Source organism: Amblyraja radiata, chromosome 26 (genome assembly GCF_010909765.2).
Source record: "Amblyraja radiata isolate CabotCenter1 chromosome 26, sAmbRad1.1.pri, whole genome shotgun sequence".
NCBI lineage: Eukaryota > Metazoa > Chordata > Chondrichthyes > Rajiformes > Rajidae > Amblyraja > Amblyraja radiata.
Window position 1 is genome coordinate 11,479,913 of NC_045981.1, and position 27,314 is coordinate 11,507,226.

General features: G+C 42.6%; 1 protein-coding gene across 1 annotated transcript in view; it reads right to left on the minus strand.

Moving 5' to 3' along the window:
- The window catches only part of LOC116987733 (E3 ubiquitin-protein ligase rnf213-alpha-like), a 50,602-nt gene extending 26,258 nt beyond the window's left edge, over window positions 1–24,344 (minus strand). Inside the window, exons 1-4 of the mRNA XM_033043965.1 lie at window positions 24,233–24,344; window positions 18,718–18,929; window positions 9,046–9,660; window positions 5,010–5,624 (exon numbers count right to left, since the gene is read on the minus strand). Of these exons, the coding sequence (XP_032899856.1) occupies window positions 5,010–5,624; window positions 9,046–9,660; window positions 18,718–18,927 (1,440 nt within the window). The 5' untranslated portion in view covers window positions 18,928–18,929; window positions 24,233–24,344. The remainder of the gene's footprint in view (window positions 1–5,009; window positions 5,625–9,045; window positions 9,661–18,717; window positions 18,930–24,232) is intronic.
- Window positions 24,345–27,314: the final 2,970 nt, after the last annotated feature.

The window sequence follows — 27,314 nt, forward strand, 5'->3', positions numbered from 1 at the left end:
AGGAAATCATAGAATTGTTTAATTAATTGACATCTTTGACAGCGATAAGACAGAATTCCTCCTCATAGGCTCCAAAGCCACACTCAGCAAAATCAATAACCCCACTCTCACCATCGACGGCACCAGTCTCCCCATCTCCCCAGGCCCGCAACCTTGGCGTGATCTTTGATTCTACCCTCTCCCTTGAGCCTCACATCCGCCATGTCATTAAAACCTCCTTCTTTCATCTCCGCAACATCGCCAAACTCAGACCCTCTCTTACACCGCCTGCTGCTGAAAGATTCATCCATGCCTTCATCTCCTGGACTGGACTATTGCAACTCACTTCTCCTTGGCATCAGCTCCACCTACATCAACCGACTCCAACTGGTCCAGAACGCAGCCGCCAGACTCATCACCCACACCAAATCCTGGCATCACATCACTCCAGTCCTCAAAAAACTTCACTGGCTTCCCATCTCCCACCGGATCACCTACAAAATCCTGGTCCTCACCTACAAAGCCCTCCACCATCTGGCCCCCCCATATCTCACTGACCTCCTCTCCCCCTACCAACCCTCACGGTCCCTCAGATCCACATCAGCCGGTCTCCTCTCCATCCACAAGTCCAACCTCCGCAGTTTTGGGGACAGAGCCTTCTCCAGGGCAGCTCCCAGGCTCTGGAACTCCCTCCCCCAACTGATCCGCAATTCCGTGTCCCTCACCATCTTCCAGTCCCGCCTCAAGACCCATCTCTTCACCTCTGCCTATCCTTAGCCCCACATCCCCGTCCCTTTTCATCTGTGCATTAATTGCCTCATACTGTGTTTTGTATTGAATTCTGTCTTTACTTTGTGTACTAGTCATGTCTCTACTATTTATTTATTTCCCCTTACATGTTTTTCCTCTACATGCTCAATTTTTAAAAGGTGTCCTTGAGACTCTTGAAAGGCGCCCATAAATAAAATTTATTATTTATTATTATAATTATCTTTGCACATTCTCTTCGTCGACGCAATGTTTCGGGACGAGATCATTCTTCAGTCTGAAGAAGGGTCTCGACCCAAAATGTCACCCATTCCTTATCTTCAGAGATGTTGCCTGTCCCACCGGGGTACTCCAGCATTTTGTGTCTACCTTCGAATTGTGTCTATCATAGAATTGTTTAGTTAATAGACATCTCAGCACATTTTCTTCAAAGGTGATATCCAATGAGTAATAACCTCTATTACAGGTTATCCTTAATCTCGTAACTTTTTTTATTTTTCAAGTGTAACGTGAAATCTTCAGGTAGACACAAAATCATTGAATATCTCACCGGGGCAGACAGCATCTCTGGAGAGAAGGAATGGGTGACGTTTCAGGGCGAGACCCTTCTTCAGGCTGAATAAGGGGCTTGACCCGAAATGTCACCCATTCCTTCTACCCAGTGATGCTGCCTGTCCCGCTGAGTTACTCCAGTATTTTGTGTCTACCTTCGATTTAAACCAGCATCTGTAGTTCTTTCCTGCATAAGAAATCTTTAAGCTTTTCACAAGAGGAAACAGAAAATTTGACAATCAGCCACAATGAAATATTATAAGTGGATCAGCAGCTCAATTAGAAGTAGGTTTTAAGATACATTTTAAAGAATCAAAATTGAATTGCAGATCTTGGAGCCTGGGTAGTCTTGGGTGTGGAGTGTGGAATTGAAGGAACCTGATAGCTCAAGATAAAAGGAGATTTGCCTAATGAGGCTTAGTGATAGGGTGGTCAAAAGGGGAAGGTGGAGCCAAATGGGATTTGAAATCAGGAAAGAGGTTTAAAACTTAATGATAAAAGTAATAAAATGATGAGAGACATAGATGAAGGGTATTCAGGGTTTTTTCTTTGGATGGAAATGTCAAATCGTAGAGGGTATAGGCTTAAGCTTAGAGAGGGAATGTTTACAGGCGATGTCCAAGGCAGATTTCTTAAACACAACAGTTGCAAGTGCCCGGATATGTTGTCGGGCAAGCAGGAAGATAGAGACATCATAGCAATATTTAAGAGTCATTTAAATAGACATATGAACAGTTGGGGAACAGACCAGGCAGATGGGATTCGTTTAAATTGGCATCACGATCGGAGCAAACATGACAGGCCAAAGGGCAGGCCCTATTTTGTATTGTTCTATGTACATCCGATATTGGTTATCAAGCACAGATTGAGCAGAGAATATAATTTGTCATAATATAGGCAGCATAATTTTAAATTAATTCAAGTTTATGGAGTTGGAAGTGAAAGATGGGAATCTGGACAACACTGGTCGTCCACAGGTAACAAAGTCAAGAACACATCCATCAGCAGCAGACAAGCTGAGGCAAGATCAGTAATTGTCAGACTCTCAAGGAAGGTTATCTCCTTTAGATCTTTATCAATTGTCTTAAATCTGCTTCCTCCAATTACTGACCCATCAGCCATTTTCTCCCTGCATCATTTTTCAAGAGACAGAATTTCAAACCCTTTATTTATCCTGATATACACAGTAAATAGAAGGGTCTTTAGGAGAGACAACGAGCTGCAGGTACATAGATCCATGAAAGTGGCGACTCAGGTTGTTATGGAGGCATTTGGTACACTTGCCTTCAGGAGCATTAAATTAAGCTTATTTTCCCAATTGTAAATATTTTTGAGAGGTGATGTCTTCTTATCTTCCTTATGCCAGGTATCTCTAACAGATCTTTAATATGAAGTCACATATCAGGCTGATGATACAAAAGTTATGGGCCTGTCCCACTTGCAACTTTTCTGGCGACTGCCAGCACCCGTCATAGGTCGCCGAAAATTGTCAACATGTTGAAAATTGAGCGGCGACCAGAAAGACGCTACGACTCTTTGGGTGACTGAGAGGCTACTCACGACCATACAGGCAACACCCTCGTGACATATCGCGGGGTGAAACCTGTATGGTCGTGAGTAGTCGCCCAAAGAGTCTTACCTTGTTCTGGTCGCCGCTGGATTTTCAACAGGTTGAAAATTTTCGGAGACCTGCTGCGACTATGACCGGTGCCGGCAAGCCGCTGAAAAAAATCGAGTAAGTGGGACAGGCCCATCAGTGGTTTTGCAGATAGTGAAGATGGTGCAACAATTGCAGCAGGATCAGGATCAATTGGCCAGGTGGGCTGAGGAATGGTTGATGGAATTTAATACAGAGAAGTGTGAGGTGTTGCATTTTGGGACGTCGAACAAGGGCAGGACCTACACAGTAAATGGTAGGTCTCTGGGTAGTGTTGTAGAGCAGAGGGATCTAGGAGTACAGGTGCATGGTTCCTTTAGGTCGAGTCGCAGGTAGATAAGGTGGTCAAAAAGCCTTTTGGAACTTTGGCCTTGATCAGTCAGAGTATTGAGTATAGAAGTTGGGAGGTCATGTTGCAGTTGTATAAGAAGTTGGTGAGACCGCATTTCGAATTTAGACCGCATTTAGAATTCAGTTCTGGGCACCATGTTATAGGAAAGGTATTGTCAAGCTTGAAGGGGTTCAGAAAAGATTTACGAGGATGTTGCCAGGACTAGGAGGGTGTGAGCTATAGGGACCGGTTGAGTAGGCTGGGTCTCTATTCCATGGAGCGTAGGAGGATGAGGGGAGATATTATAGAGATGTACAAAATCATGAGAGGAATAGATGCAGTCTTTTGCCCAGAGTAGGGGAATCGAGGACCAGAGGACATAGGTTTAAGGTGAAGGGGAAAAGATTTAATAGGAATCCGAGGCGTAACTTTTTCACACAAAGGGTGTTGAGTGTATGGAACAAGTTGCCAGAGGAGGAAGTTGAGGCTGGGACTATCCCATCGTTTAAGAAACAGTGAGACAGGTACAGGTACAACAGGCAGAGTAGGAGACACAGGAGAGCAGTGTAGCGATCTTCTGTGAACAAATCCCTCTCAATACAGACAATATTGGACAGAAAATCTCTTGGGAAAGCTGTCACAGCTAAATTCATGACAGGTTCCATTGTACAGGAGAGGATTAAAAAAAATTGTAGAGTTCAAGCAATTAGGGATTCAAGTATAAGGGGAGAAGCCAAAAGTTTCTGAGGCCACTAGCAAGATTTCAGGGTCGTATATTGCATCACTGTTGCTAGAATCAAGGATGTCTCAATGTGGCTTGATGGTATTTTGGAAGGGAGAAGGTGAACCGTGATGATTATGGTACATGTCAGTATGAATAACATGACTGACAAAATGCAATACAAATTCAAATTAGAAAGCAGGACCTCAAAGGTAGTAGTCATAGAATCATAAAGCATGGTAGTAGGCCATTCAGCCCAACACATTCATCCCAACTAATGGGCACCCTTCAGTAATAATCCCATTACCTGGTCCATATACGCCTAGGCAATTCAATTGTTCATTTCGACACTTCTTAAATGCTGTCAGCAATCCAGCTTCTCATTAATTGCATTCCAGGTACTTATCACTCTCTGGGGGAAGAAGATCCCTCCCCATATCCCCTCCACAACTCTTCTCCCTTACCCAAATTTATCCTCTTGCCTATATTTAACCTTGATAGGGGCAGATGTTTTCTGCAGTTTGCCTTATTTACATGAACTGTGTCGTTATTGGATAATTACAAGATTGGATTTGGCGAAAGTCCTCACCCATTAAATAACCTGCTGAGAATCATCACCCAATATGTCTTTCTACATATTTTAGTTTATATTTTTAAAATTATCTCCAAAGTAGTCAAAGGAAAGGCATGAATAATAGATTAGATGAGGCACCAAAGAGTAACCAGACATTCTTACAAGACGCCTTAGCTGGAATCCCAGTTCCAAGTGGAAAATTTTAAAAATAACGTTTTTTTAAATAATTTATTTTCCCTGTTGAGACATTAGGCCAGCTGGAAATTTAACACTTTGTAGAATATTGTTCAGTTCAATTTTTTTTCTATTTAATCGAGCTGCTTACAATAGTTTCAGGCCATTTTTATTTATATATAAAATTGAATTTTTTCACAAAATACTATTTTAATTAAAAAAACATTTAATTTATGAAAACAGTGTTATTAACCTTAGTAAGTGGAATGCTCTCTTCCTTCTTTGTGTTCTGTTGATTGCAAATCTTTTCTTTGCTGGCTCCTGTACACTCAAGGTCACTTCCAGCATTATCTTTTGCAGCTTCTGATTTGCCTCCATGAACTTCCTTTGCTGATTCAACATTACCATTGTTCTCCTTTTGTTTTTCCAGTGTTAAAATTATACCCTCCTTTGAATCAGTTGACTTTTTCTTCTGTGGGTGAGGTGCTGGCTTCTCTACAGTAGCTATAGCACCTTGATCTTCGTTCTCACTGGGTATAATGCCACTTTTGGATGATTCCAAGCCTGAATTTGGCTCTTCTTTGACTGAACTGTGACTGTGTGGCATTTGATTCTTGTCCGTTGACTTGGGGGAATGGTCATCACCTACAGCATCTTCTAGATTATCATTTCCACTGGTCGACTTTTGAAAATTGGCCACATCTTCAGTGTCAGCAAAATAATCAGTGGTTTTATTATCAATTTTACTGTGTTGTGTTGTTTCAGTGTCCGTGTGTTCACTCTCTGAAAGAATCTGCTCAAGATGAGAAGCTGAGGTAGTCACTTCACATGCATCAGTTAGACTCCGTTTATTCAGTTTTTTTCTCTGCTTGTAAAACAACAATAACAGTCAGATCATATGAATGACAGTAATCAGTATCATAAGCCTCCTGGATTTCAAAATTCCATTCCCCTTCCAACACACAAGCTGTAAACAATTGTTTTTCTAACAATACTGTTAATTAGAAAACTGCACAAATAAAACAGGGTTAAATGGTACGTATTCAATTGTATTCAGTGTGGCACTGATACCAGAATAATACAAACACAATATCTCAACGTAGTGAACATTTTTCCATTTTGCTCCTATTGAATGTTTTACTGCATTTTGATAAGCATGAAAAAGTTATTTATTAAGTTATCTATAGCTAGTAAAACATGGGTGATATATTGTTGAATTCTAGATGTCACAAAGTGTATTCTCTTCTACTTTAAGTGAAATAGACAATAAATCTATTTAACTCATACAAGAAATTAACTTATCAAATTTTCAACTGAATAATATGCTTCTTGTCAATTCATTTTTCAGATGTGGGCCTCACTGGGAAGGTCAGTTTGCCAACCCTAACTCTCTTTAAACTCTTTATTGGGTCACTGGGAAAAGAATTGGGACGATCATGTTAGTGTATTAGTGTCCAGCATTTTAATACATACATATGTACAGGAATTTGCAGGAATTACATAAACTTTGCAAGGGTTTTAAATTATAATGTGCTATGTTGCCCACTTACGAAACCAGCTCTGATGACTACAAGGCAGGCAAAGAGCTCATAACTAAGATTATTTTTTAAATAACATAGAATTAAAATAGCAATGAAGAAGTGTTAACAATATCTTGATCCTCAGCTTCCCCTGGATCCTGATCTTGCTTATTAAGAATGCATAATGATGCACAACTATAATCGAAATACACTGACAAGCTAGATACATTCTACAGCAATCCAGCTTTTCAGACTAAACCAAGGTCTGTAAATTGCATATTGGAACAAAGTCTACAGTTAGGAAATCATAGAATTGTTTAATTAATTGACATCTTTGCACATTCTCTTCGTCGACCCAACGTTTCGGGACGAGATCATTCTTCAGTCTGAAGAAGGGTCTCGACTCAAAATGTCACCCATTCCTTATCTTCAGAGATGCTGCCTGACCCACCGGGGTACTCCAGTATTTTGTGTCTACCTTCGAATTGTGTCTATCATAGAATTGTTTAGTTAATAGACATCTCAGCACATTTTCTTCAAAGGTGCTATCCAATGAGTAATAACCTCTATTACAGGTTATCCTTAATCTCGTAACTTTTTTTATTTTTCAAGTGTAACGTGAAATCTTCAGGTAGACACAAAATCATTGAATATCTCACCGGGACAGACAGCATCTCTGGAGAGAAGGAATGGGTGACGTTTCAGGGCGAGACCCTTCTTCAGGCTGAATAAGGGGCTTGACCCGAAATGTCACCCATTCCTTCTACCCAGCGATGCTGCCTGTCCCGCTGAGTTACTCCAGTATTTTGTGTCTACCTTCGATTTAAACCAGCATCTGTAGTTATTTCCTGCATAAGAAATCTTTAAGCTTTTCACAAGAGGAAACAGAAAATTTGACAATCAGCCACAATGAAATATTATAAGTGGATCAGCAGCTCAATTAGAAGTAGGTTTTAAGATACATTTTAAAGAATCAAAATTGAATTGCAGATCTTGGAGCCTGGGTAGTGTTGGGTGTGGAGTGTGGAATTGAAGGAACCTGATAGCTCAAGATAAAAGAAGATTTACCTAATGAGGCTTAGTGATAGGGTGGTCAAAAAGGGAAGGTGGAGCCAAATGGGATTTGAAATCAGGAAAGAGGTTTAAAACTTAATGATAAAAGTAATAAAATGATGAGAGACATAGATGAAGGGTATTCAGGGTTTTTTCTTTGGATGGAAATGTCAAATCGTAGAGGGTATAGGCTTAAGCTTAGAGAGGGAATGTTTACAGGCGATGTACAAGGCAGATTTCTTAAACACGACAGTTGCAAGTGCCCGGATATGTTGTCGGGCAAGCAGGAAGATAGAGACATCATAGCAATATTTAAGAGTCATTTAAACAGACATATGAAAAGGTGGAGAACAGACCAGGCAGATGGGATTCGTTTAAATTTACATCACGATCCGAGCAAACATGACAGGCCAAACAACTTTTTCACACAAAGGGTGTTGAGTGTATGGAACAAGTTGCCAGAGGAGGAAGTTGAGGCTGGGACTATCCCATCGTTTAAGAAACAGTGAGACAGGTGCAGGTACAACAGGCAGAGTAGGAGACACAGGAGAGCAGTGTAGCGATCTTCTGTGAACAAATCCCTCTCAATACAGACAATATTGGACAGAAAATCTCTTGGGAAAGCTGTCACAGCTAAATTCATGACAGGTTCCATTGTACAGGAGAGGATTAAAAAAAATTGTAGAGTTCAAGCAATTAGGGATTCAAGTATAAGGGGAGAAGCCAAAAGTTTCTGAGGCCACTAGCAAGATTTCAGGGTCGTATATTGCATCACTGTTGCTAGAATCAAGGATGTCTCAATGTGGCTTGATGGTATTTTGGAAGGGAGAAGGTGAACCGTGATGATTATGGTACATGTCAGTATGAATAACATGACTGACAAAATGCAATACAAATTCAAATTAGAAAGCAGGACCTCAAAGGTAGTAGAGTCATAGAATCATAAAGCATGGTAGTAGGCCATTCAGCCCAACACATTCATCCCAACTAATGGGCACCCTTCAGTAATATTACCCATTACCTGGTCCATATACGCCTAGGCAATTCAATTGTTCATTTCGACACTTCTTAAATGCTGTCAGCAATCCAGCTTTTCATTAATTGCATTCCAGGTACTTATCACTCTCTGGGGGAAGAAGATGCCTCCCCATATCCCCTCCACAACTCTTCTCCCTTACCCAAATTTATCCTCTTGCCTATATTTAACCTTGATAGGGGCAGATGTTTTCTGCAGTTTGCCTTATTTACATGAACTGTGTCGTTATTGGATAATTACAAGATTGGATTTGGCGAAAGTCCTCACCCATTAAATAACCTGCTGAGAATCATCACCCAATATGTCTTTCTACATATTTTAGTTTATATTATTAAAATTATCTCCAAAGTAGTCAAAGGAAAGGCATGAATAATAGATTAGATGAGGCACCAAAGAGTAACCAGACATTCTTACAAGACGCCTTAGCTGGAATCCCAGTTCCAAGTGGAAAATTTTAAAAATAACGTTTTTTTAAATAATTTATTTTCCCTGTTGAGACATTAGGCCAGCTGAAAATTTAACACTTTGTAGAATATTGTTCAGTTCAATTTTTTTTCTATTTAATCGAGCTGCTTACAATAGTTTCAGGCCATTTTTATTTATATATAAAATTGAATTTTTTCACAAAATACTATTTTAATTAAAAAAAACATTTAATTTATGAAAACAGTGTTATTAACCTTAGTAAGTGGAATGCTCTCTTCCTTCTTTGTGTTCTGTTGATTGCAAATCTTTTCTTTGCTGGCTCCTGTACACTCAAGGTCACTTCCAGCATTATCTTTTGCAGCTTCTGATTTGCCTCCATGAACTTCCTTTGCTGATTCAACATTACCATTGTTCTCCTTTTGTTTTTCCAGTGTTAAAATTATACCCTCCTTTGAATCAGTTGACTTTTTCTTCTGTGGGTGAGGTGCTGGCTTCTCTACAGTAGCTATAGCACCTTGATCTTCGTTCTCACTGGGTATAATGCCACTTTTGGATGATTCCAAGCCTGAATTTGGCTCTTCTTTGACTGAACTGTAACTATCTGGCATTTGATTCTTGTCCGTTGACTTGGGGGAATGGTCATCACCTACAGCATCTTCTAGATTATCATTTCCACTGGTCGACTTTTGAAAATTGGCCACATCTTCAGTGTCAGCAAAATAATCAGTGGTTTTATTATCAATTTTACTGTGTTGTGTTGTTTCAGTGTCCGTGTGTTCACTCTCTGAAAGAATCTGCTCAAGATGAGAAGCTGAGGTAGTCACTTCACATGCATCAGTTAGACTCCGTTTATTCAGTTTTTTTCTCTGCTTGTAAAACAACAATAACAGTCAGATCATATGAATGACAGTAATCAGTATCATAAGCCTCCTGGATTTCAAAATTCCATTCCCCTTCCAACACACAAGCTGTAAACAATTGTTTTTCTAACAATACTGTTAATTAGAAAACTGCACAAATAAAACAGGGTTAAATGGTACGTATTCAATTGTATTCAGTGTGGCACTGATACCAGAATAATACAAACACAATATCTCAACGTAGTGAACATTTTTCCATTTTGCTCCTATTGAATGTTTTACTGCATTTTGATAAGCATGAAAAAGTTATTTATTAAGTTATCTATAGCTAGTAAAACATGGGTGATATATTGTTGAATTCTAGATGTCACAAAGTGTATTCTCTTCTACTTTAAGTGAAATAGACAATAAATCTATTTAACTCATACAAGAAATTAACTTATCAAATTTTCAACTGAATAATATGCTTCTTGTCAATTCATTTTTCAGATGTGGGCCTCACTGGGAAGGTCAGTTTGCCAACCCTAACTCTCTTTAAACTCTTTATTGGGTCACTGGGAAAAGAATTGGGACGATCATGTTAGTGTATTAGTGTCCAGCATTTTAATACATACATATGCACAGGAATTTGCAGGAATTACATAAACTTTGCAAGGGTTTTAAATTATAATGTGCTATGTTGCCCACTTACAAAACCAGCTCTGATGACTACAAGGCAGGCAAAGAGCTCATAACTAAGATTATTTTTTTAAATAACATAGAATTAAAATAGCAATGAAGAAGTGTTAACAATATCTTGATCCTCAGCTTCCCCTGGATCCTGATCTTGCTTATTAAGAATGCATGATGATGCACAACTATAATCGAAATACACTGACAAGCTAGACACATTTTACTTCGGAGTCACGTGAGTGACTTCGTGAAGAACCCCGCCTACGGCGCATGCGTGTCATATCGCATACACGCATTGAACGTGTCGGACCTGGGGAGAACGTCCCCTTGAACGGGAGAGTTAAAAAGCCGGTCGACGGCAGGTAAGTGATTCTGCATTTTCACCGTTTTTTAGGAATGGATAGAGGACGCAGAAAGGCTGTGAAGAAGCTGCAGGATGTCGGCGGTAAAGGTGCCGGGGACCCGCAGCAGCAGCCGACGGCACAGGCAGTTTGCGTTGAGCCAGCTGTGCCAGATTCAAACCCCGCGCCGGGAAAAACTAATTCTAGACCGGGCGGGAAGGCGAAACGCAAAACGAACCGCTGGGAAAGTGAGCCCGAAAAATCGCCGGTAAATACTTACTTGTATAGCAGTGATGATGACCAGCTGCAGGGCATAGAGCAGCCGGCAGCGATCGCATCTGCAGAGCTCGGAAAACAGTACGAGTGGCTGCAGCATGTGGGGCCGTCATCTATCTGTTTGGAGGAGTACCGGGACGGCGAAAAACGGCGTTTGCAGCGGCCGGGAGCAACCAGAGCCGGTAGGCATGGCGACGAGTTGCGATTTAAACCGCGTGCGACTAGTGCCCGAGGGCACGAAAGTCGGCAGGAGCGGTGGGCTAAAAAGAAACACCCGCGAGCGACTAGTGCGGGAGAGCACGAAAGTCGGCTGGAGCGGTTGTGGGAGGAACATCTCCATAGTGTCAGGCTCCAGAAATTGGATAAAAGCCGCACACATACAGGTGTAAGTCCCTCAGAGCATGGCCAGAAAAGGCTGCTGGACATATCATCCTCATCTGAAGAGGGTGTTCAAGGGCTGCCTGACTCGGACTCTGAACAAGAGTCAGAGCCACGTTCCCATATGGAGGATGAGGGAACACAGTTGCTGGACATGGTGCACACATATTTCCAGCAAGAAGAAACTGGAAAAGACCTAGAGGCCAGGATGGCGGCCAGCATTGATTATATGACGACCCATCACCTCAAAACTGATACCTTAGCTGAGGTATGGGCAAGACATTTACCTCCGCGAAATTGTGCGGCTCTGAATGTACCCAAGGTGAACCGAAGCATTTGGAGACACGTGGGGCAGGATATTCGGAGTCTGGATATAAAAATACAGAATGCTAGTAAAGGACTCTCGGCGGGTATAACAGCTTTGGCCCGTACGCTGGAAAATGTGGATATGTCCAATGACATGAAAGACGATTTAGCACTGTTTTGCAATGTTCAATTTGAACTGAACAACATCAGGAAAGGGGCTATTCAGCCAACGTTAGACCCAAAATTTGCAATCCTGTGCAAACAGAAAGCCATAAAACCTCAAAATTTGTTGTTTGGGGGTGACCTATCAAAACAGGTCAAAGATTTGGAGGAAGAGGCCAAAACGTTGGGCCTAATAAAAGCGACCAAAGGATATGTCGGAAAACGGTATCATCCTTATGGGACGACTAAAAAAGCAAGTACTAGTATGTATAGTACGAAAAATTGGAGAGAGGCCAGAGGAAACCAGCAACAGCGTCCTTTTTTAGGGGTTGGCCCGGGACGCCCACAATGGAAAATGCGGAAGCCTCCACTTCAACATTTACCCCACTTTCAACCTCAAGGCCCTCCGCAACCTCGGTTAAGACCAAGAAAGTAACACCACCGATAACCATGGAGGTAGGTGGGTCTGTGCCTCAAAAATTAATAAGGAGCACAGAACTTGGAGGGAGGTTGCAATTTCATTTGGAAGCATGGTGTAAGTTAACTGTGGATAGGTATATCCTTAGCAGTATTAAGGGATATCTTATAGAGTTTATACACATACAAGAACCTCCAGTACAACATACACCGGACAGAACTTATATGCTTACCAAATTAGACAGAGCTAAAGCAAAAATTGAAATACAAAGGTTGTTCACGAAAGGAGTAATTGAAAAAACCAAACATGAACAACAGGAATTTGTCTCAAATATATTCATTAGACATAAGAAAGATGGGGGTTGCCGGATAATTATTGATTTATCAACACTTAATAAGTTTGTACAATATGCTCATTTTAAAATGGATATCTTGATTGTGGGGAAAACTTATGAATTGGCTAGTAGAGCAGTGGTTGCCACAAGAAAATTGATGGAACAGCTGGGATTCATTATCCATCCAATTAAGTCAAGATTAACACCTGCAACTAATATTGATTACTTGGGGTTCACTATTAACACACTTGATATGTTAGTGACTTTACCTATAGGGAAAGCCACTGAGTTCCAAAAGGATTGCACAGAGCTTATTAATACCGTTAAACCATCCATTAGACGGGTAGCCAGGATTATTGGGAAAATTATAGCCACGTTTCCTGCCATTCAATTTGGACGATTGCATTACCAAAATTTACGGGGAGCTAACAATTAGAGCTATAAAAGAACTACAATGGTGGGAACAAAATGTTATATATAGCTCCAACCCAATAGTTATTCCAAACCCATCTGTGGTATTACAAACAGATGCCAGTGCACTGGGTTGGGGAGCAACGGATACCATCTCGAGCTCTGGAGGGAGATGGAATATACAGGAAACTAACCTACTTACCACAAAGGGTATAAATTACTTAGAAATGTTGAGTGCTTTTTATGGTTTAAAATCTTATTGCTCGGGAATGATTAACCAGCATGTTAGATTGCAGATAGACAATACCACGGTGGTGGCATATATAAATCATATGGGTGGAAATATATCAATATCCTGTGATGAATTGGCAAACCATATTTGGGAATGGTGTATCCAAAGGAATATTTGGTTATCGGCTACGTATCTACCAGGGATACTTAATTCAGTGGCAGACGCCAGGTCACGAAAATTTAATGAAAATACGGAATGGATGTTAGACAGAAAGATATTTGCTGATATCACAGCAAAGTACGGAAGGCCGGATATTGATCTTTTTGCATCCAGGTTAAATCATCAGTTACCTAGGTATATATCATGGGAACCAGATCCTGAGGCAGAAGCTACAGATGCATTCTCTTTGCACTGGGGGGAAATGGTTCATTTATGCATTTCCTCCTTTCTGCCTCATCAATCGGGTACTACGGAAAATTCAGCTAGACTCGGCATCTGGGATTCTCATAGTACCTGATTGGCCTACCCAACCATGGTTCTCGGTGCTGCAGGATTTGGTGCTTACACCATATATTACTTTAAAACATAGTCCTCAGTTGCTGGTGCATCCGGTGACTGGGGACAGCCATCCTTGCCATAATTATCTAAATTTATTGGGTTGTAGACTCTGAAGGAACCATTTCGGCATATGGGTTTATCTGATAGAACTGTGGACATGATCACAGCAGCACAGAGAGTGCCTTGTCCAGTTATTTATGGGAAGGCACAGAAAGACAGGGTGTCGGCTCACATCCTCTAGTAATAAAACTGCTACGAGGCATCTTTAACACTAACCAACCAAGGGCTAGATATAGCCAAATCTGGGATGTAAGCGTAGTCCTAAAAAATGTTACGGAATTGGTCACCGGCTACGGCATTACCGCTAAACTATCTAACTATGAAAATGGTTATGCTTATGGCGCTGGTCACAGCGCAAAGGGTCCAGTCATTACAGAAGTTAAGATTGGATAACTTGACGGAGGCGACAGGAAGGCTGATTTTCATGATCCAGGGCCTTATTAAGCACAATAGACCAGGATCAGCGGGTCAGGTGATAGAGTTCATAGCCTATCCACAGGATGAACGTCTCTGTGTAGTAAAACACATCATGTTATATATGGACAGAACGAAGGCTATCAGAGGCAATGAAAAGGCTCTTTTAATTAGCCATAAGAAGCCATACCATAAAGTCTCGACTCAGACCATTTCACGGTGGCTGAGATATTGCTTAGTTCAGGCAGGAGTGGACACTAATGTATTCAAATCTCACTCCACCAGGGCTGCATCTACATCAGCAGCTAATCGCCTGGAGGTACCGATGGACAATATCCTCAGAACTGCAGGATGGTCATCAGAGAAAACGTTTCGCACATATTACAACAAACCAGTTAGGAAAGAAGAAACGTTTTCGGGGAAAAATTTTGAGTTCTATTTAATTTACACCTGAAGCTTATAAGGTTTATAAATTGATTTAATCAATATTATTTACAATTTTTGCTTAAAAATGTTGGTATCATTGTGTTTTTTTTTTTTTTAAATACCAGTAACAATTTCTCCCAAACTACCAAGGCAGTTGTGAAAATTGGACTCGTTCCACGGCATGAGGTCACAGAGCTTTGAAGTCTTCACGAAGTCACTCACGTGACTCCGAAGTAAAATAGTAAGATTAAACGAGAACTTACCAGTTTGAAGTTTGATCTTTATTTTATGAGGAGGAACGTTGAGGGACTACGTGCCCTCCGCTCCCACCCTTATATGGTCATATCTTAAACTGGTATCTCTTTAATAATCTTACTATCTTAGGTCATTATTTTCTATCTGTGACCTCACACCGCTGCTTTGAAGAATGACACGCATGCGCCGTAGGCGGGGTTCTTCACGTAGTCCCTCAACGTTCCTCCTCATAAAATAAAGATCAAACTTCAAACTGGTAAGTTCTCGTTTAATCTTACTATTCTACAGCAATCCAGCTTTTCAGACTAAACCAAGGTCTGTAAATTGCATATTGGAACAAAGTCTACAGTTAGGAAATCATAGAATTGTTTAATTAATTGACATCTTTGCACATTCTCTTCGTCGACCCAACGTTTCGGGACGAGATCATTCTTCAGTCTGAAGAAGGGTCTCGACCCAAAATGTCACCCATTCCTTATCTTCAGAGATGCTGCCTGACCCACCGGGGTACTCCAGTATTTTGTGTCTACCTTCGAATTGTGTCTATCATAGAATTGTTTAGTTAATAGACATCTCAGCACATTTTCTTCAAAGGTGCTATCCAATGAGTAATAACCTCTATTACAGGTTATCCTTAATCTCGTAACTTTTTTTATTTTTCAAGTGTAACGTGAAATCTTCAGGTAGACACAAAATCATTGAATATCTCACCGGGACAGACAGCATCTCTGGAGAGAAGGAATGGGTGACGTTTCAGGGCGAGACCCTTCTTCAGGCTGAATAAGGGGCTTGACCCGAAATGTCACCCATTCCTTCTACCCAGCGATGCTGCCTGTCCCGCTGAGTTACTCCAGTATTTTGTGTCTACCTTCGATTTAAACCAGCATCTGTAGTTATTTCCTGCATAAGAAATCTTTAAGCTTTTCACAAGAGGAAACAGAAAATTTGACAATCAGCCACAATGAAATATTATAAGTGGATCAGCAGCTCAATTAGAAGTAGGTTTTAAGATACATTTTAAAGAATCAAAATTGAATTGCAGATCTTGGAGCCTGGGTAGTGTTGGGTGTGGAGTGTGGAATTGAAGGAACCTGATAGCTCAAGATAAAAGAAGATTTACCTAATGAGGCTTAGTGATAGGGTGGTCAAAAAGGGAAGGTGGAGCCAAATGGGATTTGAAATCAGGAAAGAGGTTTAAAACTTAATGATAAAAGTAATAAAATGATGAGAGACATAGATGAAGGGTATTCAGGGTTTTTTCTTTGGATGGAAATGTCAAATCGTAGAGGGTATAGGCTTAAGCTTAGAGAGGGAATGTTTACAGGCGATGTACAAGGCAGATTTCTTAAACACGACAGTTGCAAGTGCCCGGATATGTTGTCGGGCAAGCAGGAAGATAGAGACATCATAACAATATTTAAGAGTCATTTAAACAGACATATGAAAAGGTGGAGAACAGACCAGGCAGATGGGATTCATTTAAATTTACATCACGATCCGAGCAAACATGACAGGCCAAAGGGCAGGCCCTGTTTTGTATTGTTCTATGTACATCCGATATTGGTTATCAAGCACAGATTGAGCAGAGAATATAATTTGTCATAATATAGGCAGCAGAATTTTAAATTAATTCAAGTTTATGGAGTTGGAAGTGAAAGATGGGAATCTGGACAACACTGGTCGTCCACAGGTAACAAAGTCAAGAACACATCCATCAGCAGCAGACAAGCTGAGGCAAGATCAGTAATTGTCAGACTCTCAAGGAAGGTTATCTCCTTTAGATCTTTATCAATTGTCTTAAATCTGCTTCCTCCAATTACTGACCCATCAGCCATTTTCTCCCTGCATCATTTATCAAGAGACAGAATTTCAAACCCTTTATTTATCCTAATATACCCAGTAAATAGAAGGGCCTTTAGGAGAGACAACGAGCTGCAGGTACATAGATCCATGAAAGTGGCGACTCAGGTTGCTATGGAGGCATTTGGTAAACTTGCCTTCAGGAGCATTAAATTAAGCTTATTTTCCCAATTGTAAATATTTTTGAGAGGTGATGTCTTCTTATCTTCCTTATGCCAGGTATCTCTAACAGATCATTAATATGAAGTCACATATCAGGCTGATGATATGAAAGTTATGGGCCTGTCCCACTTGCAACTTTTCTGGCGACTGCCAGCACCCGTCATAGGTCGCCGAAAATTGTCAACATGTTGAAAATTGAGCGGCGACCAGAAAGACGCTACGACTCTTTGGGTGACTGAGAGACTACTCACGACCATACAGGCAACACACTCGCGACATATCGCGGGGTGAAACCTGTATGGTCGTGAGTAGTCACCCAAAGAGTCTTACCTTGTTCTGGTCGCCGCTGGATTTTCAACAGGTTGAAAATTTTCGGAGACCTGCTGCGAATATGACCGGTGCCGGCAAGCCGCTGAAAAAAATCGAGTAAGTGGGACAGGCCCATCAGTGGTTTTGCAGATAGTGAAGATGGTGCAACAATTGCAGCAGGATCAGGATCAATTGGCCAGGTGGGCTGAGGAATGGTTGATGGAATTTAATACAGAGAAGTGTGAGGTGTTGCATTTTGGGACGTCGAACAAGGGCAGGACCTACACAGTAAATGGTAGGTCTCTGGGTAGTGTTGTAGAGCAGAGGGATCTAGGAGTACAGGTGCATGGTTCCTTTAGGTCGAGTCGCAGGTAGATAAGGTGGTCAAAAAGCCTTTTGGAACTGGCCTTGATCAGTCAGAGTATTGAGTATAGAAGTTGGGAGGTCATGTTGCAGTTGTATAAGAAGTTGGTGAGACCGCATTTCGAATTTAGACCGCATTTAGAATTCAGTTCTGGGCACCATGTTATAGGAAAGGTATTGTCAAGCTTGAAGGGGTTCAGAAAAGATTTACGAGGATGTTGCCAGGACTAGGAGGGTGTGAGCTATAGGGACAGGTTGAGTAGGCTGGGTCTCTATTCCATGGAGCGTAGGAGGATGAGGGGAGATATTATAGAGGTGTACAAAATCATGAGAGGAATAGATGCAGTCTTTTACCCAGAGTAGGGGAATCGAGGACCAGAGGACATAGGTTTAAGGTGAAGGGGAAAAGAATTAATAGGAATCCGAGGCGTAACTTTTTCACACAAAGGGTGTTGAGTGTATGGAACAAGTTGCCAGAGGAGGAAGTTGAGGCTGGGACTATCCCATCGTTTAAGAAACAGTGAGACAGGTACATGGAGAGGACAGGTTTGGAGGGATATGGACCAAGCGCAGGCAAGTGGGACTAGTGTAGCTGGGACATTGTTGGTCGGTGTGGGCGAGTTGGGCCAAGGGGCCTGTATCACTCTATGAATCTATGAGGAACAATTTAATTTAGTTTAGTTATTCGTTACAGCATGGAACAGGCCCTTTGGCACACCAAGCCCACTCCAACTATCGTTCACCTGTTCACACTAGTTCTAAGTTATCCCACTTTCTCATCCACTCCCTACAAAAAAGGGTCAATTTTATTTTTATAGAGGCCAATTAACCTCCAAACACACATGTCTCTGGGATGTGGGAATACACTACAACAACCTGGGGAAACCTACCCACAGGGAGAACATGCAAACTTCACATAGACAGCACAGCATCCGAGGTCAGAATCGATCCCAGTTCTCTGACGATGAGAGGTAGCAGTCCCACTCTGCCCCCATAATGCAAAGCGAAAATAAATCATCTTCCAAAAACATAGACCAAACTGCATGGAAATAGGCAGTTCGGCACAACTTGTCCATGCCAACCAAATTACCTGAAATTATGAAACCATTTGCATATTTAGCCATCTTACCTTCCGCTGCGGTTTGTGAGTTTCATGTTCATTTGCTCTTTTGGGTGACAGGACTGGATTTTGGTCACACTGCATTTCACAAGCATTCTCTGCTTCCTGTAAAGACGCTTCACTCTCACCGGCTGGCTGAATGGTGGACGACACCTCCAGATTAACATTCTCTGATGTTAATAAATTTGGGACTTCAGTCTTTTCATGAACTTGTGCCATTCCTTTAGGTAATTAAAAGTGAAGAAGTTCAAAACCAAAAATGAAAATCAGAATTGAAATAAAACTAACTGGTATGCTTTTTTCAAGAAATGTTCCTACAAGGTAGATAAAGGAAAGTAAATAAAGTTCCAGGGTTGGATGAATTTCTAACATAAACATACATTCTTACCATCTGAATCAATTACACTGTTGACAGGTACTTCTGATTTCAAATTATTATGTTAAATCATAGAATATGGATTGACTTTTTTTCGCAACCGTTCCTGATGAAATGTAGCCTAAATTGTTGTAGGAAGCAATGGAAGAAATTGCCGGAGCCCTGTTTGAGGTTGTTGCATCTTTCATCGCCATACATTAGCTACCAGAAGACTGAAGAGTGGCTGTTATGTCTTTATTTAAAAAGGGCTGCATGGACAAGCCAGGTTACTATAGGCCAAGGAAAGACACAAAATGTTGGAGTAATTCAACAGGTCAGGCAGCTACCCTGGAGAACATGGATAGGTGACATTTTGGGTTGAGAGTCTTCATCAGACTTCACCTATCCATGTCATCCATGGATACTGCCTAACCCACTGAGTAACTGCAGCATTTTGTGCCTTTCCTTGTAAATCTGCAGTTCCTTGGAACTATAAACCAATGAGGCCATCAGTGGTGGGCAATCCACTGGAGGAGATTCTCAAGATCTCTAGGCATTTGGAAAGGCAAGAACTAATTAGGGATAGTAAGCATGGCTTTGTGCTCAGGGATTTGAGTTGTTCCTGGTGATCCCACCCATAATTCTATATACATAAGTTGAATCTTCCTTCGGTGTCCTTTTGTCAAAAGAAACCCTAGCTTATTTAGTTTCTCCACATTTTAAAATGATCTGGTCAATAGACAATAGACAATAGCAGGAGTAGGCCATTCGGCCCTTCGAGCCAGCACAGCCATTCAATGTGATCATGGCTGATCATCCCCAATCAGTACCCTGTTGCTGCCTTCTCCCCATATCCCCTGACTGCGCAATTTTTAAGAGCCCTATCTAGCTCTCTCTTGAAAGCATCCAGAGAACCTGACTCCACCGCCTTCTGAGGCAGAGAATTCCACCGACTCACCACTCTCTGTGAGAAAAAGTGTTTCCTCGTCTCCGTTCTAAATGGCTTACTCCTTATTCTTAAACTGTGGCCTCTGGTTCTGGACTCCCCCAACATCGGGAACATGTTTCCTGCCTCGAGCGTGTCCAAACCCTTAACAATCTTATATGTTTCAATGAGATACCGTCTCATCCTTCTAAACTCGAGTGTACAAGCCCAGCTGCTCCATTCTCTCAGCATATAACAGTTCCACCATCCCGGGAATTGATCTTGTAAACCGACGCTGCACTCCCTCTATAGCAAGAATGTCCTTCCTCAAATTAGGGGACCAAAACTGCACACAATACTCCAGGTGTGGTCTCACTCGGGCTCTGTACAACTGCAGAAGGATCTCTTTCCTCCTATATTAGATTCCTCTTGTTATAAAGGCCAACATGCCATTCGCTTTCTTCACTGCCTGCTGTACCTGCATGCTTACTTTCATAGACTGATTCCCAACTTGACGCCATTTAGATAGTAATCTGCCTTTCTGTTTTTGCTGCCAAAGTGGATAACCTCACATTTATCCGCATTTAACTTCATCTGCCATGCATCTGCCCACTCCCCCAACCTGTCCAAGTCACCCTGCATTCTCATAGCATCCTCCTCACAGTTCACACTGCCACCCAGCTTTGTGTCATCTGCAAATTTGCTAATGTTACTTTGAATCTCTTCATCCAAATCATTGATGTATATTGTAAATAGCTGCGGTCCCAGCACCGAGCCTTGCGGTACCCCACTAGTCACTGCATGCCATTCTGAAAGGGACCAGTTAATCCCTACTCTTTGTTTCCTGTCTGCCAACCACTTCTCTATCCATGTCAGCACTCTACCTCCAATACCATGTGCCCTAATTTTGCCCACTAATCTCCTATGTGGGACCTCAAATGCTTTCTGAAAGTCCAGGTACACTACATCCACTGGCTCTCCCTTGTCCATTTTCCTAGTTACATCTTCAAAAAATTCCAGAAGATTAGTCAAGCATGATTTCCCCTTCGTAAATCCATGCTGACTCGGACCGATCCTATTACTGCTATCCAAATGTTCGGCTATCTCATCTTTTATAATTGACTCCAGCACCTCCCCCACCACCGATGTCAGGCTAACTGGTCTATAATTCTCAGTTTTCTCTCTCCCACCTTTCTTAAAAAGTGGGATAACATTAGCTACCCTCCAATCCACAGGAACTGATCTTGAGTCTATAGAACATTGGAAAATTATCACCAATGCATCCATGATTTCTAGAGCCACTTCCTTAAGTACCCTGGGATGCAGACCATCAGGCCCTGGGCCCATCAGTCTATCCAACACCATTTCCTGTCTAATGTGGATTTCCTTCAGTTCTTCCGTCACCACAGATCCTCTGGCCACTACTATATCAGGAAGATTGTTTGTGTCCTCCTTAGTGAAGACAGATCCAAAGTACCTGTTCAACTTATCTGCCATTTCCTTGTTCCCCATAATAAATTCACCTTTTTCGGTCTTCATGGGTCCAACTTCGGTCTTAACTAATTTTTTCCTCTTCACATACCTAAAGAAGCTTTTACTATCCTGCTTTATATTCTTGGCTAGCTTACCTTCGTACCTCATCTTTTCTCTCCATATTGTCTTTTTGGTTATCTTCTGTTCTTTAAACATTACCCAATCCTCTTGCTTCCCGCTCATCTTTGCTACGTTGTACTTCTTTGCTTTAATTTTTATACTGTCCCTGACGTCCCTTGTCAGCCATGGTCGTCCCTTTCTCCCCTTGGAATCTTTCTTCCTCCTAGGAATGAACTGATCCTGCACCTTCTGTATTATTCCTAGAAACACCTGCCATTTTTGTTCCACTGTCATTCCTGCTAGTGTATCTTTCCAGTCAACTTTGACCAACTCCCCCCTCATGGCCCCATAGTCCCCTTTATTCAACTGCAACACTGACACCTCCGATCTATTCTTCTCCCTCTCCAATTGTAGATTAAACCTGACCATGTTATGGTCACTGCCTCCTAATGGCTCATTAACCTCGAGGTCCTTTATCAAATCCGGTTCATTACATAACACTAAATCCAGAATTGCCTCCTCCCTGGTAGGCTCCAATACAAGCAGTTCTAAGAATCCATCACAAAGGCACTCTACAAAGTCCCTTTCTTGGGGTCCAGTACCAACCCGATTTTCCCAGTCTACCTACATGTTGAAATCTCCCATAACAACCACAGCATTGCTTTTGCTACATGCCAATTTTAACTCCTGATTCAACTATGTCCAGGCTACTGTTTGGGGGCCTGTAGATTAGTCCCATTAGGGTCTTTTTACCCTTACAATTTCTTAGTTCTATCCATACTGACTCCACATCTCCTGTTTAAATGTCAACCCTTGCAAGGGACTGAATTTAATTCCTCACCAACAGGGCAACCCCACCCCCTCTCCCCACCTGTCTGTCTTTTCGATAGGTGATATAGCCTTGAATATTCAGTTCCCAGCCCTGGCCCTCTTGCAGCCATGTCTCAGTAGTTCCCAGCCCTGGCCCTATTGAAGCCATGTCTCAGTACTTTTACCTCCCTGCACTCTACTTTGTTAAGGTAGCTTATTGTACTGTGACACTCATACCATATACCGTACTATAGCTTCTAACAATGGCCAGTTTCAAATAGTTGTAACCCGATCTACCTACGTCCCAGCTAAGAAACACAATGCATTCTTGATGCATTCTTTAGCATCTTAGTTTGATATTTTCAGAATGTTCGCCCTTCACGTCTGAGATCCTTTCCATTTCCGATATATCGTTTCTTGCTCACAATTTCTGTTTAATTTTGCTCACCATCACCTCACACTTTCCTGCATTAAGTGCTATTTGGACAATAACCACCTCCCCACATTGTTTATCATATTTATAATGGAGGCCACTCATCCATTAACTCTATACCAGCCTTCAGAGGATTTACATCATGTGTAGGAAAGAACTGCAGATGCTGGTTTAAATCAAAGGTAGACACAAAATGTTGGAGTAACTCAGCGGGTCAGGCAGCATCTCTGGAAAGAAGGAATGTGTGACGTTTCGGCTCGAGACCCTTCTTTCTTCAGTTCCATTCACCACACATTTCCCTATAACCTTTCCTCTTCCCCAGGCCCTTCAAGGGTGAAAGATTGAACAGAGAGGTGGAGGATAGGAAATTGAAAGAGAGGGGAAAGAAAGGGAAGAGAAAGTGATATGGAAGGAGGTGAGGAAGAGGGAGGAGGGGATCGGGTTGGGGATGGGAAAGGAGGTGGCGGAGGAAATTGAGGTAGAATAGAGAGGAAAAGAAAGTGAAGGGGATGAGAACGTGATGGGGAAGAGGAGGTGGATGAGGAGGTGGTGGGGAGGGGGAGGAGGTGATAGGGAGGAGGTGATAGGGAGGGAAGAGGGAAAATGAAATAGATGGCGGGGGGAAGAAAGATAAGGGATAACGAGTGGAAAGAAAATGAGGGGGGAAGTGAACGGGAGTTGGGGGGAAAAGGAGGAGGTGGAGGAAGGAGTTGGGGTGGGGGTGGGGGTGGGGGTGGGGGTGGGGGGGTACAGGGAGGGGGAGACCAAAGCGCTGAGGTGACGGGCGGCCGCCGTGGCTCGAGCACTGACAGCGCGGCGTCGTCACGCGCGCCAACGGCCGGCGGGGAGAGCGCGCGGCTGACTGAGGGATGGAGGCCGCTGCTCGAGCGCCGCGGGATGCGGACACGGTCTCTCTCTCTCACACACACACATAAACACGCACTTCCCTACTCCTCCCCTTCTCTCTTCTGCCATCCCTTCTTCCACCTGCCATCTCTCCCTCTTTCGTCATCCCTTTCTCCTTCTTTTCTGACTCTCCCCAACCCATCCTCCTCCGCCATCCCCTCTCCCTCCCATCCCCTTTCCCTCCTCTCTTCCCCCTTTCCCTCCCCTGTCCCCCCATTCCCTCCTCTCTCCCCCATTCCCTCCTCTCTCTCCCCCATTCCCTCCCCCCCTTTTCCCTCCTCTCTCTCCCCCTTTCCCTCCTCTCTCTCTCCCTTTCCCTCCTCTCTCTCCCCCTTTTCCCTCCTCTCTCTCCCCCTTTCCCTCCTCTCTCTCCCCCTTTCCCTCCCTCCAGCTCCTATCCGCAAGAGACCGCAACGGCGGGCGCTGTTTTTATGTCGCAGCAATCCGTGTTTACAAAACAGTCGGGGGAAGAAAGCTGGATGAAATAAACGTGACAACTGACCTGGGACTGTCCCGGGGCAGCCGGGCCTGGGCTCCGGCCCCTGCGGGCGTAGGGTTGCAGGAGGACGTCGCAGCCTCCGCCGTGTCCCGGAGACCAGTCTCCCACCGCCGATGCTCCGTTCTGCTCTGCTGCATCGGATGTTGGTTTAGTTTTTATCACTCCACGTCCTAATCTTACTTTCAGTTTTGAATTTCCGAGAAATCCGATTTGAAGATTCATCTTGGTTGGGTTTCGGTTTTGGTAAATTCTGCCATTGCAACTTGAACGACGAAGGCAGCATCGTTTAAAATCCTACAGACATGATATCTCGAGTAAAACACAAAGTGTTGGTGTAACAGCAGGACATCTCCATTTCAATGACAACTATGACATTTCCCTCTCACAATATTTGATGAAATATAGCCACGCAGCAGAGAAACGGGCCCAACTTGCCCATGCTGACCAAGATGTCCCATCCACGTTAGTCCCACCTGCCCACATTTGGCCCATATCCCTCTAAACCCAGGGGTTCCCAACCTTTTTCGTCCCATTTACCCCTGCAACTTTAATAGCACGTAATAATGTTATTTCACTTATTTATGAACAACTAATGAGGAACAGATACTGGTATACCAGAACAAAACACAGTCAATGAGAAAAAATATGTACTAATCCAGAATCAACAAATTTACTCCCTGGGTAGGTGAAATTTACACCTTTGCTCCAAACCTTTCCTCTCTGTGTACCCGTCCAAATATCTTTTAAATGTTGTTATAGAACTTGCCTCCGGCAGCTAGTTCCATATACCCATATAAATGTGGAAAAAAATTGCCCCATCAGATCCCTATTAAATCTATCCCCTCTCACCTTAAACTTACATCTTCTGGTTCTTGATTCCCCTACTCTGGGTAAAAGACTGGATTCACCGTATCCCCCTCATGGTCTTATACACTTCCAAACTACCAGCAGCAGCACAAGGGAATCCACAACAGTCCCTCTCCCAACAGCTCCCTGAAAATGGCAACACAAGTAGATAGAGTGGTACAAAAGGTGTATGGCATTGAAGAAGGGTCTTGACCTGAAACCTGGGTGTCATGGTACACCAGTCATTGAAAGTAGGCATGCAGGTGCAGCAGGCAGTGAAGAAAGCGAATGGTATGTTAGCTTTCATAGCAAAAGGATTTGAGTATAGGAGGAGGGAGGTTCTACTGCAGTTGTACAGGGTCTTGGTGAGACCACACCTGGAGTATTGCGTACAGTTTTGGTCTCCAAATCTGAGGAAGGACATTATTGCCATAGAGGGAGTGCAGAGAAGGTTCACCAGACTGATTCCTGGGATGTCAGGACTGTCTTATGAAGAAAGACTGGATAGACTTGGTTTATACTCTAGAATTTAGGAGATTGAGAGGGGATCTTATAGAAACTTACAAAATTCTTAAGGGGTTGGACAGGCTAGATGCAGGAAGATTGTTCCCGATATTGGGGAAGTCCAGGACAAGGGGTCACAGCTTAAGGATAAGGGGGAAATCCTTTAAAACCGAGATGAGAAAAACTTTTTTCACACAGAGAGTGGTGGATCTCTGGAACTCTCTGCCACAGAGGGTAATTGAGGCCAGTTCATTGGCTATATTTAAGAGGGAGTTAGATGTGGCCCTTGTGGCTAAGGGGATCAGAGGGTATGGAGAGAAGGCAGGTACGGGATACTGAGTTGGATGATCAGCCATGATCATATTGAATGGCGGTGCAGGCTCGAAGGGCCGAATGGCCTACTCCTGCACCTAGTTTCTATGTTTCTATGAAACGTCACCTATTCCGTCTCTCCAGAGATGCTGCATGTCCGGCTGAGTTACTCCAGCTTTTTGTATGTATCTTTGGTTGAAACCAGCATCTGCAGTTCCTTCCTACTTGCCTTCATCAGTCAGGGTATTGAGTAAGAGTGTCTACCTTTCTCCAAGGGTCAACAACCAGGGAAATATAATGAAGATGACAAAAGTGACGAGGTGAAAACTTTTTGCACAATGATTTAATGGAACCTGAAGGCATTGTCCAGAGGAATGGTATGGTGGCAGAATCAATTGTGATGTTCATTAAAAGGTTCTTTAATTGCTCTTGCTTGTTGCCTGCATTGAGCCAAACATCTTGATATTTTCTGTAAATCATTCTTCAGAATAGAGCTCTGGGAAGCACATAAATTGAACATCTAATTGAACACAGCAAAATAATACAAAGTGCAGGAGTAACTCAGCAGGTCTGGCAGATACATGGATAGGCGATGTTTCGTGTTGAGACTCTTCTTTAGACGTAGTAACCAGCATCTGCAGTTCTTTGTTTCTACAGCAAAATAATGCCTGAAAGCCTTTGTTTTTTAGTTAGAAACACTTTGGGAGCTGAAATCTTGTCAACAATGGAGCATTGCAAGCAAGTGGTTATTCCCAATGTAACATTCATCAATGATGTTGCCATTGTAAATCTGTTTTGAAACCTTTCCATTTATCGTAAAATGATTTCTTATATAAAGTTCGGGAAAGAGAAAGACTTCAGGAAACCAAAACTGCTAAATTAGTTGTTTTACTCTGAGTCATGGGGAAGAATCATTGAAATCTAATTGTTTAATTATTTGAATGGAAATGATTCACCAATTGATAGGTTACAGGAAATAAGTGATGGCCTTCAGTTTGCAGAGGCTGTTTACAAGCTTTTGCCAGAACTGAAAATTGTAGCCGTGCAGAAAGATTAAAGAAGCTGCGGAACCATTGTCAGAATGAGGCCCAGCGCAAATTGGAAGAACAGCACCTCATATTTCGCTTGGGTAGTTTACACCCCACCTCACTTCTTTAACTTCAGATAGCCCTTGCTTTCTCTCGCCATCCCCTTCCCAGTTCTCCCACTATTCTTACTGTCTCCGACTACATACTATCTTTGTCCCGCCCCCTCCCGACATCAGTCTGAAGAAGGGTCTCAACCCGAGACGTCGCCCATTCCTTCTCTCCAGAGATGCTGCCTCACCCGCTGAGTTACTCCAGCATTTCAAAAAAGGTGAAGGTAGTCACAAAATGCTGGAATATCTCAGAGGGTCAGACAGCATCTCTGCAGAAAAGGAATA